Here is a 14,470-nt window from a genome sequence, read left to right on the forward strand (position 1 = left end):
ACGAAAGCATTTTGTTTAATTTCAAATCTTTATTTCGGCTACAAGCCATAAAAGTACAGAAAACATAATATAAATTGTAAGAACATTAAAATCATACTAGCATACACCATAAAAAACATAAAACCAGTTGAAAACAACATCATAAAATCAAAACGGATAGAACATCAAAAAATTAAACAAATGCAGTCTTTGTCCGTATATTCACAATGTGCAGGTGCTAAAAACAGTCAAAGACTCAAAGGAGGCCCTAGAGTTTCTCAGTTTCTCAGTGTAAGCAAATACATCTCGATCCGTGAGATCTCACAGCAGGTACTTTTTTTAATGGACGAATACAATCTTAAACCACATCATCTCGGGGTACTAATAAAAGTGGGGTAACAAGATCATTAGAAACCCCTTGTGCTACCATAATGACAAGCCCTGCATTAGACTTAAAAATTGTGCGCCTAATTCTCTTAGCACCGGAAGATATTGAGAGAAAGCAAAACAATACACTATTTTGTGTCATGTCTCAAAATGCAAAGGCCTCAACATGTTTTCTAACACCCTCTATTTGACACACTTGAAGGATCCATTTTTTTCTCCTCTTGGCATAGGCAGGAGAAAATAATAAAACATGCTCCACAGTTTGCTTACTGGCGTCGTAGGTGGGACAATACCACCTATCCCGCTTTTAGGGATGGCCCCAACCTGAGGTGAAGGAAAACAGAAGGCGGGTGCCATAGGAAACTTACGATAACGTTACTGGCTCCCGCAGGCTCAATCTCGTCAAGTAACCACTCCTTCTTGAACTCATCCTTTTCCACAAGGAAGGCATCAGACAAGAGGCCAAAAGTGGATTGTGACTGCATTTGGTCCAATTTATACTGGCCGTAGTTTACTTTGGTGGTATTCTTGCTAATAGACCCAGCTGTTTTGGGATCTTCCCACAATATCTTTTTTCCCAACTTTCCCAAGGTGTCTCTAATATACCTTATCCACTGGATTTTGCTACAACTTGACAGCATTAAAATCTCCTCCAACCCCCCCATGGTATGTTATAAGCTCAGGATAAGCCCAAAGCCTCCATCTATAAAGGATTGGCCTCAGCCCTATCTCTACTGAAATTTGCTGGATGCCCAAATCTAGCCAGAGCAGTTTCCAGTTGCAGGAAAATAATTTTTCCCTTTAAATTTAATGTTATGACTCCATGTCTGTTTGTTCTACTTCCCACATAACCCTACAGACCCATTCTAGCCCTCATAGTCTAACTCTTCCCATATGTCTTTTAGGTTTGTGTGAGATAGGCAATGCAGTTGTCTCAGAGTAAGGGGTGTTTGCTTAAAGGTTCTACAGCAAAGGACAACACACTTATTCTAATTGTAATGTCACATCAGTCCTTAACAAAATGTGAAGTGATGCTTCCCAGGGATGAACATGGATCAGAAGATGCACATTTTCCACAAGTGGATTCTATTTTTCATCTCTGTCATCATTGCCTCTGTTATTGCCCACCCATGGGCCCCCTGTAGCTCCAACTGAAGCCTTCAGGTAGATGTAAATTAAAGAGTCCCCTCATAGGCTAGGGAATTATGGTTCTGTAGTTCAGTGATATGTCTCTTAACTGTCATCCAGCGTGCTTCTTTACACAAATACGGTTGTCTGTTTTCAACTACAAAAGCAGAGTTGACTGAGATATTAATGCTTTTTTTCAGTGACCCAGTCCTGGCCTTGGCTTTGGTGAAGGAGAAGGCTGTTGAACACTGGAGGGAGCTACTTGGGCCCGCAGATGTCAGTCAGGCTATTGCTGAAGCACCAGTTAGGTTTGTGATTAATATTTCTCTTCTTTATATTTCTACTTGCACTTAGAATCATCTAATATTACTTTGTCTGTAGTACCCCCTATCTTTTTCAGAATATACTCCTGTGCAATGTGGAGGTTAGTGTCAGCTTTGAAAGCATTTCTCATTTGGTGAGGGGTTCATCTCCACTGTGGATGCAGTTCCCCATATAGCTATGGTCTTCCTATCAAGGATCAGCTAAAAGCATTAGCTGCCATGTTATATATTGTGCTGCATAGCGGCCATACAAACGGTGAAACAAGCAGTATGTGACTAGACATATATGTCAATAGTTGACAAAAAGGTGAGTAGATTTTCATGTGTCCTTAGATTTATGAAGGTAGAACTTCAAGACCCTTTTAATGTCTAGTGAATAAAAGGGTTGTTCAGGTAGAGTGAGGGGGAACAATGTAGATAATGTAATGGTCTATTTAACGTGGAAATCTGTAACTACTTTTGATCACCTTCATTACTACCCTATTTGTATCAAAGATTGTATAGGTTTCTATAGAAGACAAGGCTTGAATCTTGCTAACTCTTTGAGCTGAAATAATAGCAACTGAAAGTGCTGCTTTCCAAGAAAGATGCTAGAATGTAACCTTGTACCTGGGTTAAAAAGGAGGACCCATTAATTTTGGCATTGCAAGGTTAAGCTCCCATAGGGGGGAACGTCTTTTAATTGGAAGAAATACTTTCTTCAGACTTTCCAAAAAACTCTTTGACTATGAGAATTTTGAAGACAGAATTTTGGTTGGGAGACTTTTTGTAAGCTGTAATGCCTGCTAAATGGACCTTTCTTGAAGGAAATTGTAATTTTGATTGGTCCAAATAAATTAAATCAGGATATATGGTCTCTTTTTGACATATAATTGTATTGTGTCCATTGTCCTGACACCATTTACAAAAACATTTACACTTCGTGGAATAACATTGTCTAGCAGACTAACTTTTTGCTTCCCTTAAAATTTCCATGCAGTCAGAAAGTAAATCTAGGTGACTGTACTGCCAGATTTCAGGAGTCATGCTGGCAAATGCAACAATGTTATGTTCTGGTGAAGAATCTGATCCTGAAGTCTCAATAGTAGGTTGGGCTTGAGTGGACATCTCTTGTGTGGTTTGTTGGACATTTAGATAATATCAGGAAACCACTATTGCCATGGCCATTCCACAGCTATCAGGATCATCATCCGTTGTGTTGTTCATTTCTGATTTACCTGTGCAATTGGGGCCAGTGAAGGGAAGGCATACAGAATATCTTATGACCATGACATCAAAAGGGCATTGCCTTTCAACCAATGTTCTGGTGCGAAGTTTTGGTATTTGCTGTTTTTGTCATTTTGAAGAGACCTATAAAAGGTGTACCTTATTCTTCAAAGTTTTTCTAGAGAACTTTGTTGTTAGCACCATTCATGACTTTCTTCATAATATTTTCTTGGGAAGTCTGCTTGAGGGTTAATTATCAATGGGAAATGTATTGCTGTCAACTATTGACAGATACCGGTAATTTACCTTTAGAGCGTACCACAAAAAAGGGCCTAAATATCTGCTCTCACGGTTCAAGCCATACATACCAGTTCGGAACCTGAGGTCATCAGATATGTGTTTTCTGACAGTCCCCAGATTTAGATTAGCCACCAAAGGAGGAAAATCCCTGGCCGTTCTTGGTACCAAGGCCTGGAATAAACTCCCACAAAGCCTACGGCAAATCCCCACTGAGATCGAATTCAGGAAAGCCCTGAAGACCTGGACTTTTAATTTACCAGACACGGTTAGCAAACAGCTAGTCTAGGCTCTAAATGTCTCTCAGGGATTATAAAATTGATGTGAGTAGTGTTTCCGGCCCACCATTCTAGGCTACGGACTACAGCGCCAAGATGCTCCTTGGAGCGATAGAATGCGCTTTATAAAAACTATTTTACATTTACATTTACATTTACATTGTTTCATTGTTAATGCCTGCTGTCAGATCATTTGTGCTTCCATTGATACTATTCATCTGGTGTGCCCCTTTTTGTTGATGCAAAAAATGATGGTCATGTTGTACTTTTGATCCTGATTATTGTGAAGGTTTTACAGGAATGGAGAGAACGGTTTGCGAGCACGGAGATTGGCTCTCAATTCCAGGAAATGTATGTGTACCTTTACTGTCCATCAATCTTGTTTGGCGAGGTGACTCAGATAGGGGCCCAATTGATGAGAAAAGCATCCGGGACAATTGTCTGTTCTGGTTTCTTTGCATTAGATCGTTTCTGACACACACAAGCTCAGTGATTGTGTCAGATGGTCTTCCCAGTTATTGTCTTTCTGACCCCATTGATCCTCCAGACACTCTTGGAGCAGTCTCATGTATAATATTGCATTTAGGATAATGCAAATGTAAGGTGCCATACAATCTTGGAGCAGTGTTATCTCTTTTGCAGTTAATTTGAGTGATGCATTTGTTCCAAATTGATAATGCTCTCTGCTACAAAGAATACAATGTCCTGTCTACTGTATCCAAATTTGCATCTCAGTAGGTCAGCCTTTGACATGGGGTCAGGTGTAACTTCGGATAACCTATGTAGAAACCTTGGTTCAACAGTCTGCAAGCTCTTATGAGATCTTGTTTCTCCTTTTGTTGGGTGCTTGGCTTCAGAAGCCAATCATCCAGATAAAGGTAAATGTATATCTCCTGTTTTCTAAATTGAGCTTCTGTTACTGAAATACCTTTTGAAAACATTTGTGGTGCTGTCTGTAGGCCACAATGGAGGACCTTGTATTGGTAACACTGGTGACCTACAATAAACCTCCGAAACCTCAGAAACATCCTGTGGTGTGGAGTTATTGGAATGGGGAAGTCTGCATCTTGAAGGTCTATGGAATATATCATGTCGTTCATTTTTAAATGAGGTATGATTTTATGTAATGCCCACATGCAGAATTTTCCTCTGATATATTTGTTTCATAGCCGTAAATCTAAAATTGGTCTGAAGCCTTTTTTCAGACCTTTTTTTTTTATTTTAAATATAGTGAATAGATGCCCTGACCTTTTTGGTTGCCTTAAACCATTTCTGTGGATTGAGGATAGAAGTTTATTTTCTTAGCATTTCCATTTGGTTCTTTGATGTTGATTTTGGTATTACAGACGTACAGATTGTTTTGAAATTAAGAAAGTATCCAGGAGATACAATATTTAGCGCCCAATTATTCTTTTTGATGGTAGACCACTGTTCCAGGTGAAGAGACAATGCTCCCCCCACTGGAATAGAAAGCAGAGAGTGGGTTGAAAGGTTTTTCACTGTCTCCCCACGGAATGTCTTCGCCTTCTGGGGGTTGATGAATTGGAGTAGTTGTCTTAGATCTTCGCTTCCATTTTTTAACATTGATATTTGTGTCATTTTGTATGCTGTTGATAGCCACACCATGGCAATAAGAGGTGGAGGCTAGATCTGCTGAATCTACAGCTGCACTGATAACTTAGTTGGATATCAGTGAACTCTCATTTAACTCTTCTAAGTAATTTTGATAGCTGATGTTTGGGTAAACCATCAGCAAAAAACGTGTTACAGTCCACAATTTCTCTCTGTTATTGACCCAAAAGTGAAGTGGCATTTGCATTTTTAAGATGGATTGCAGCTGTACCACATACCTTTTGTCCACTAAAATCCGAATTTTTCTCTTCCTTTTCTGGAGTCGCAGTGGTTTCCGGAGCTGACATATTTGTCTTTCTAACTGAGGTGACAATGACTAAGTCTGGCTTAGGGTACATTTTTAGACATTCCAGATCTTGCTGTGGAGATTTACATTTCTTTAATAACCTTGGTGTAGTTCACTCAACTGTTGCAGGTGCCAGGAATTATTCCTGAGCTATATCCAGAGGGCAAAGTGGGCCCTGACCCAAGGCCCCAGATTTTCAGGGGGCCCTCTGATACAGCCAGCTCTGTTCTGCTGAGATTGCCTGTTGAATAATTCTTAAACAGATTGTTTTAAACAGCATTTTCCTTTAATTTTAATGTGGATGATGTGTGGGAGTCTTACAGACATTTTGCAGAGAAATGTTTTGGGTTGTCAACATTATGCAGCAGCCATAAAAAGTGTTTCTTTTAAACAAAAGCAGGACGTCACAAATGATAAATGTGTGGGGGTTACAAAGATTAGTTTCAATAATATTTGTGTGCTGCTGCTGCTTTATATTCTAAAATTGAAATCACGTCACTATTCTTGAATATTATATGTAAACACATTTAGAATATGGACCAGTGTGCCTGTGCACTATCCGTGATCTGGCCTAAGAGGGCATAAAGAGCTGAAATTGTACCATGAATCCAAAGCTGTTCCAAACATGGGCCCACAAATTACATTTGGCCCGGGGTGCCCAAAAGGCTTAAGGTGTCCCTGGCTGTATCCAGAAGTCCTGGCACCAAAGGGAGCAGTGGTTCTGGAGCTGCTCTTTCCTGAAGCTTTTCGAGGATAACTGAGATGGTTGGTTTTGAAGCTGCCACAGAAATGTTCAGATTTGATGTTCCTCTAGCCAAAACCTCATGAAAAGTGTTAATATCATCCACAGGGAATGCATGATAAGAAGAAGCTGCATGTGATATTGGAGTATAAGGCATATCATTAGAGTTTGAGAAAGAAACCCTCTATATAGATGAAAAAACAGTGTCTCTCTCTTTTTTGAGTGTACATGTTCTGTGAGATGCAGGAGGTCTGGGTGAAAGAAGACATGGAAGAGACATTGATGTTGTCTTGCAAGCCATACTCAGAGAAGATAACTGTAGAAGACAAAGATGTTCCTGGACTGGATCCTCAAATGGAGTGATAGGTCTGTTCGGCTTAAATAGCAATGGATAAGAGTCTGAGGTTAAAGAAGGCCTCGTGGATTGATGAGGCTTGGATGTTCACTGCACCTCAGTACTTGATTTCTTTATCAATTGGAGATGGTGACAAGTCTGCCTTGTGAAAAGTGAATTGGCGATATTGAAAAAGACACCAGTGAGGGGGACCATGATGAAGAGTGGGGTGTTTCTGCTATGAATAAGGAGAACCCACTGGGGTTTCCCCTGAACTAGTTTCCGCAATGCCGTTGAAGGCGGTTTTAACATTGAGCGGTGATGCCTTGTTGGGGCTGAAGGTTTTGTCGACATCGAATGGCGATATCTTGACTGCATCAGTGACACACTTCGCTTCTGAAAACCCAACAGGGAAATAAATCTGCGAAGAGGATTCACTGTTGACAATGATCTTCTTGTCTCTGACATTGTTGTCTTCAATGTCAGCAATGCAGCATATTTTGCTCTTTTTCTTTCTCCCTGAGGTGGGAAGGTATAGAATGCACCCTAGCGGGCAAGCATATCGGGGCTGAGGCACCATGACGATTTTCTTCATGTCTACTTCGGCTGACGTCTCGAGTGATTAAGTTGGCAATGAACATGTTCGCCTCCCCTTTTCTCTGAAGATCTCCCTTTTGTGCAGACCTTACCTCCATAGCAGGAGATGCCTCAGACGTTGTCTCACCAAGGCATTTTCTCCTCTTCCTCTCATGCCTAACCTTCATGTTCTGAAGAATCCCTCAAATTCTGATGCCCTCTCTGTTCTTAAGAGTTCATTCGGACATGTTCTAGAATTTACAGCTGTCTTCAACGTATGAGATGGAGGAAGGCATACCATATACGCCTTTCTTTCTACCATAGCAAGGACACTTCTCAAAAGGAAAAGGCATTTCTGAGATGAAAAAAATGTCCAAAAGTGGTAAATAACTATCCCATTTAACCAAAGGGTGTTACAGACATTGAGTGAAAATCAAATCATGCCTAAGGACTAATTCATGAACAAAAAACTGAGGTATAAAACCTCTTACAAGTTCCCAGATCCTTCTTACAGGAGCGAGAAAAAAGAATTTACTGGGTGAGGCAAACTACCACTACATTTCATTATGGGTAGAAGAACTGCATGGTATTCTTAAAGGGACAGGATGATGATGATGTTGATGAATTACACACAAAAACACATCCTTTATAAAACAACCCGTGATCAGTAACAACCAAACATGTGGCTGCCATCTTTAAATCTGTTTTGCTGCCTTATCGTTCAGTGCATGGTCATGTAGCTGGCAATATTGACAATCCTTTTACCCCACTATCAGGATAAAAATAAATCACAATTTATTAAACATGTCATAGATTAACATCAGGACATTTTATTCAAACTGATTTTGTTTCCGTGAAAACAAGGGCAAGAACATATTGTGTAATTAAAGATACTATATACACCCTGGTCCTTGCTCTCAGCTCATTTCCCAATACTCAGTATTACAGTTAATCCATGCCTTAATACATTTAGAAGCAATTTTGCCTTTCTGTTGGTAATCCCCCCTGTGAGTGGTACAAAAAAAGCCCCAAATGGGCATGTACTTGTCGGTGTGTGCTGTGACTCATTAGAAAATGAATTATTCTCCTATATGAACCCACAGTTCCTCATTGCTGTTCAGGCCCAAAAGTTTCTTTGTCTGAAGATTGATAATGTATCGTGTTTCCAGGTGCCTTAATCTCATGGTCCAATTGCCTCCCTTTTCTCAATGGTACTTGGTTCTAGCAAAAGAACCTTAATTCATTTCTATTACTTTGATGTGTTACTTCAAAGTGTCTTGCGACTGGATATAAGTCGAATCCATATTTGTTATCACATGCATGTGCTCCAATACTCAATTTATTTGCAGAATAGTGGGTGGTGCTAGGGTGGATGTGTTAATGATCCACCGCATCTGGTGTTAGGTCATGGTAGGTTGACATGTTTCGGCCCTGGTTTGCCCTGACAGGTCGATGGACCTTCTTCAGGTCCAGATTGAGAGGAGGCTAACTTTTTAGGTCACTCGTGTTGAATAAGTGAAATCACTCACCCCTCTTCATCAGTGTGCTCGATCGCTCAAGTTCTGATGTGCGTTACAGTAGCACACTTTGCTTATAACTTTTGAAGGAGATGTTTATTGCTCCTTTGTGGGTGGAGGGGAGGTTCACCCTTTGCGATGCCTCTTACATGCTGCCACCATACCTCGGAAATGAAGGGAGCTAGGGCTTGAGTATCTGGAGGAACTTAGTTTTCCATGTACAGTTGCATACAGATAGAAAGCTTTGTGCAGTACAGGTTACCCATTTATCTGTGGTTCATAGTCAACATGAACTCAGCTATCCATGTGCACATAGCACAAGCTGGATTCACGTATGGGGGTATATGTATGATAGCATAAACGATGCTTCATATTATTCTGAGCTATTTTGCTCTTAAACTTTCATGGCTCTAATGCCATACCTGTTTATTAAGCAATGTGTAGAAAAGAAGCTTGAATGATGTCAGGAGTGATATTATCAGTGTGTTAATCTATGATGTCATTTGAGATGTCATCAATGATGTCTTAAATGATGTCATAGAACATGTCATGAGCGACGTAATATATGAGGTCATAAGCAGTGCATAGTGGGGGTGCATGTTATTGTTACCTTTGCTAACTATAACTGGTGAATTTCTGTGTTTTTTGAGTACAAAACATTAATGATATCCCTGACATCATTAATGTTTGGATTTTGTTAAATCCTTCATTCCCCCATTTTTTAATATTTTCTGTTCCCCTGTTGTGTTGTGTTCGCCACCTTGTCGGTGCGCCGGGACACTCCTTTGCTGGAGCAGCTGTGCGCAATACAAACAGCACTAACATAACATAACATAACATAACATAACATATTCACGTAACTATAATGTCACTTTAACCTTTGAATTTTTTTCAGTAAATTTCTATGGTTGTTTTTAACAAAAGCAGATCTTTTTATCAAACCTAAGTATAACGTTACTTTAACATTAGTTTTTCCAATGAATTTCAAGGGATTTTTTTGTGTGTAAAGTAATATTATGTTACCATACGTAAAGTCAGTCCCTCGCCGTGCATGGACTGGGTTGCCCGTAAAGCCTACAGCAAACCCCGTATTGGCAGCCAACCCAATAGTGTGCATGGTCTTTGGCCGTACACAGCAGGGTGTTGGCGACAGGGCCCAGCTCACTGCCAGGCCCTGTGGCCAACCCACCCAGAGGCAGCCAACCCCCTGCAAGCAGTCAACCTCATGCTGCATGCAACTGTTTAGTCACATGCAGCATGGGATTGGCCGCAGGGCCTGCTTTATAGCCAGGACCTTCACCCAACTGCCTGCAGGCAGCCACTTGGAGGCAGCCAACCCCGCGTCACACACAGATTTTGCTCCCGCGTGGCGGGGGTTAGCCACAGGGCCAGTGTTGCAGCCAGACCCTGCTTTTAACCTCCCATTGGCAGCCAAACCCACGCTGCACACAGCCTTTGGCCATGTGCATTGGGTGATTGATCGCAGGGCTTGGCCTGCCCCTAGGCCCTGTGGCCAAACCCCCAGCAGGCTGCAACCCCACGCCGCCCAGTGCCTTTGGTGTACGCAGCGCAGGGTTGGCTTTCTGGCCCAGGGACCCCATCTTCTGGTGCCAAAACATATATATTAAGGGAAGGGGGCATGTAGCTCCCTATCTGACCCATAATTGCAATAATCAGGGAAGGAAGGTGTGCAGCTTCCCTCTCCAAGCCCTGTTTGGCCCTCTACCAAAATCTATGGTAAAGGAGAATGCAGGTCCCACCAGAGCCTTCATAAGCCCAGTAACCCCATAGACCGGGGCCATTTGTTTTTCAAAAGGAAAGGGGGTGCCCTGCAAGGTCCCCCTCTGAAGCCAATTAAAAAGGTGAGGAGGCATGCAGAACCACACCCTGAACCTTATTAGGTCCAGGGCTGAGTAATTAAGAAAGGGAGAGGAGTGCGCAAATACCTGCCTGAACTTAATTAGCCCCAGGGACCCCCATCCCCAGTTCCGAAATGTAATTTGAAGGGGAGGGGCTTGCATAGCCCTCCTCCCAGAGTGTGTATACGCTCAGGTGACCCCATCCCTGGTGCCTTATTTACAAGGGTAGGGGAGCCACGTAGCCTCCTTCACCGAGTCTTATTAGGCTCTGTCGATGGAGGTCCCAGGGCTGTATTATCTTTAAAAGGGCAGGGGGCCATGAAGCCCCCCTCCCCGGGCCTTATTAGGTAATGGAGACCCAATACCCCCCGGCCGTATTTATTTTGAAGGGATGGTAGGCCATGTGGCCCCCCTCCCCAAACCTCATTAGGGCCCGGGGACCCCATACCGTTTTTATTTTAAAGCAAAGGGAGGCCATGTAGCCCCATTCCCCAAGCTAATTATGGCCTTCGGGATCCCATCCCCAGGGACCTCCATTTTAAATAGGTGGGTGCCCGGGTGCCCACCCGGGGCACCCACCAGGCACACTTTGGGTGCCGCAGGGAGCCCCAGTGGCCCCAGCCGGCTCCCTGCATTGTGCCGAAGACGGCATTACTTCCCATAGGGCAAAGCCATTTATGCTGCTTCTTTCAGGTGGGAGCAATCTGTTATTCTGTTTCCCTGCCTGACCAAGTGTGGGCAGGGAAACCGCTCTCGAGCCTTCTCCCAGCGGCCGGGAGTATTTATAAAGCTTCTGCCACTGGAAGCAGACTTTGTGTTTGCTTCTGTTTGGCGGAAAATGTGAAAATACTCCCACATGACTGAAGCAAACACTTATTTCTCTGCCCTTGCGAGCAGGGAAACCACTGTGTCCCAGGGGTAAGCTCCCTGGGACACAGAAAGTGCTCAGGAATTGGCCCGACTTCCCTTTAAATTACTTGATGGCCCTGGGTATGGGGCCCCCAGATCTTTTTTAAGGCTCAGTGAGGGAGGCGGCATACCCCCTTGCCTTATTAAATACATTGGACCCCAGGAGATGGGGTTCCCGGGGCCAAATACAGTTTTGGGAGGGTGGCCACGCCCCCTCCTCCCCTTACATTTACACTGTCCCATGGGATGGGTTCTCCAAGAGCCCTAACTAGGCTGGGTAGAGGGGCCAAATCGACATTTCAAAAATATGTAAACAAAAAAAATACTTTAAAACCTTCAATCACACTGTGTTTAAGTCTACAGTGCCCTCCCCACTCCCATGAAATTGTTGGAAAAGGTGAGCTACTGGGTAATTGGCATTTTTGCCCTGAGAAGTTAAACAATAGTTTATGCACAGGCATCATAGTGCTGCCCACATAGGTCTTAGGGCATGAGCAGAACAAAACATATTCCACAAATTCTGTTTTATAATAACGAGCAGTTTTTATCTTAATCCTCCTATTGAAAGGTGTGACAATCTATGTAACATTCATTCCATTAGCACAGACCCTGCATTTTTCACATTTCATGCAGCTGTTTCTCGGATTTAACCACTGTTCCTTCTTCATCGTAATTTCACTTTTAACTAACAAATGTCTTATAGATGTAGCCTATCTAAAACTATTCTGTGGTCTCCTTCTCAACTTCTTACTTACAACTGGATCATTCCTGATATAGTGCCAGTTCTTGTTTAATGCACTTCTCAATCTGCATACCTCTTCTCTTTCTTCTTCATCTTAAAAAGGAACTCCGAATAGCCTCTTGCCTTCAGTCTGGATAACATCTCATCCTGTGTACTTTCAAAACTCTCTTGTGTGCTACATATTCTTCTGGCATGCATAGGTTCCCCTAATAAATGCTATTTGTTAATGTCATAGGATGAACATTTCTCGCATTCAACAACTGTTGGTTTTCTATGCAGTTTTGAATCATGATCTAATCTCCTCACTTCCAGGAATTCAAGCTGTGAATTGCTAATTTGGCTGGTAAATGTCAACATTTAAATTGATTCTATTAATCCTGTCTAGAAAACAATTAACTGCTACTTCATCTCCTTTCAAGAATCCAAAAAGTTCATCAATATCCCTGACCCATAATAAAATATTTGTAGACTATTCTTTCAAATAAGAACTATTGAGTACCCGTTCCTCCCACCAGCCCACATGCAAATTAACATAGCTTGTGGTGAAGTAGGGACCCGTCACTGTTCCGCTCTGTTGCTGAAACAGTTCACTATTGAACACAAAGATATTTTTTTTGTGAAAATCTTTTTATTAACAAAATCAAAAAGAAAAGGCATCAGGTGACATTTACCGCTTCCACATTTGTCATATATATACATTTCCGTAGTACAAGATAATCCATACAGGATAGCATTGTAGGGATCACAGGGTTCGTCTCTAACAACTGGTGGAACACATATTTCCCCACAATAACAGTTCCAAACCTTCCCTCACTTTGCAGGACAGCCCATAGCGACATAGACCGTTCTCGCCCTGTACATGCACCAATCCAAGTCCTCCATCCACTTCTCGACCCGGGGAGGGTGGTAGGCGCACCACAACTGAGCAATATGACGCTTAGCAATCATGCACACAAGGGTCGCCCACTGCCTCCCATACACACTCAAATCTGTTGGCTCCCAGACATTCACGACACACCTTCGAGCCTCCAGTGGTAACTCCACCCCCAACACCTCTCGCATCTTGTCATGGATTTTGACCCAGTATTCCTGTATTTCTGCAAAAATCCACAAAGTGTACATGAGGGTTCCAATCTCCCTGCATCCCCTCCAGCACTCCCCGATCTCCGTCCGACCTATGTGCACTAGTTGGGGCACCGTGACATATGACCTGTGGAGAATCTTTAATTGCACAAGCCTGAGTCTCATTTGAATAGCCACTACTTTTGGAGAGGAGGCAGCCTCCCTCCAGTCCTCATCATCTAATTCCAAGCCATCGGCGCCCCATTGTGCCCTAATGGTTGCCAGCGGGTCTCCCATATTATTGATACGTTTTTTTATATATCAACAATATGGTCTTTTGCGGGAGGTGACCATCTAACACTCGATCTTCGAGGGGGAGGCGTCTGGTAGCGCGGTGCCTCTGGGAATATGTGTGAGTAGGGCATGTCTAACTTGGAGGTATTGATAACGCTCACTCTCTTGTAGCTGATACTTTTCTTGAAGAGCACCAAATGTGAGCACAGTGTCTTTCCCCCAAATATCCCTGATCTGTGAGATCCCAATGAGATCCCATTTGTTAAAACCCTTTGTTTTCCACAAGCAGCCCAATCTCTCCGAGTTCCACAACGGGGTCGCAAGGGTGAGTTTACCGTCCCACTTAGGATGTCGAGTAGCCGCGTGCCACACCTGTACTGCATGGGCCGATGGTCCAACGAGGGGAAATCGGCCAGCCCTGGCACCTGCCCGCGGTCCATTGCATATCCGGGTTCTCCGGGAGACCCGTAAATAGCGTGGTTTATCACCGCTAGTTGGGAGGCCCAGTAGTACTTCCTCAGATCCGGCAAACCGATTCCCCCATCATACCAGGGGAGAGAAAGTTTAGAGAAGGCGATGCGAGGCTTGCCCGCCCACAGAAGCTGCTGATGAAGGGCCTCAATTTCCTTAAAGTAGGACGACGGAACCGGGTCCATTTCAGAGCACCGCCCTACCCAAGAGGAAGAGCGGTAGCACCTTCCATCTCGGCCATCATTCCTAAGCCGGGTCAGCGGGAGGCCCAAGTTATTCGCGTATCTCAACTTCGGGTCTAACGTCACATAGATACAGAGGTAACTGAATCCTACCGGTTCAATTTGTAACGGGCAGGAACTCGGAACCACTACAGGATCTCCACTAAGAACAAAGAGCACTGATTTCGACCAGTTAATTGCAAAACCAGACTACCTCCCAAATATAG

The 14,470-nt window shown here is 43.1% G+C and overlaps 1 protein-coding gene across 1 annotated transcript in view; it reads left to right on the forward strand.

The window, feature by feature from the left end:
* The window catches only part of NME9 (NME/NM23 family member 9), a 703,404-nt gene that overhangs the window by 387,379 nt on the left and 301,555 nt on the right, over positions 1-14,470 (forward strand). Inside the window, exon 14 of the mRNA XM_086955486.1 lies at positions 1,695-1,802. Coding sequence (XP_086811612.1) covers positions 1,695-1,802 — 108 coding nt within the window. The remainder of the gene's footprint in view (positions 1-1,694; positions 1,803-14,470) is intronic.

Source organism: Lissotriton vulgaris, chromosome 2_1 (genome assembly GCF_964263255.1).
Source record: "Lissotriton vulgaris chromosome 2_1, aLisVul1.2, whole genome shotgun sequence".
NCBI classification, from domain to species: domain Eukaryota; kingdom Metazoa; phylum Chordata; class Amphibia; order Caudata; family Salamandridae; genus Lissotriton; species Lissotriton vulgaris.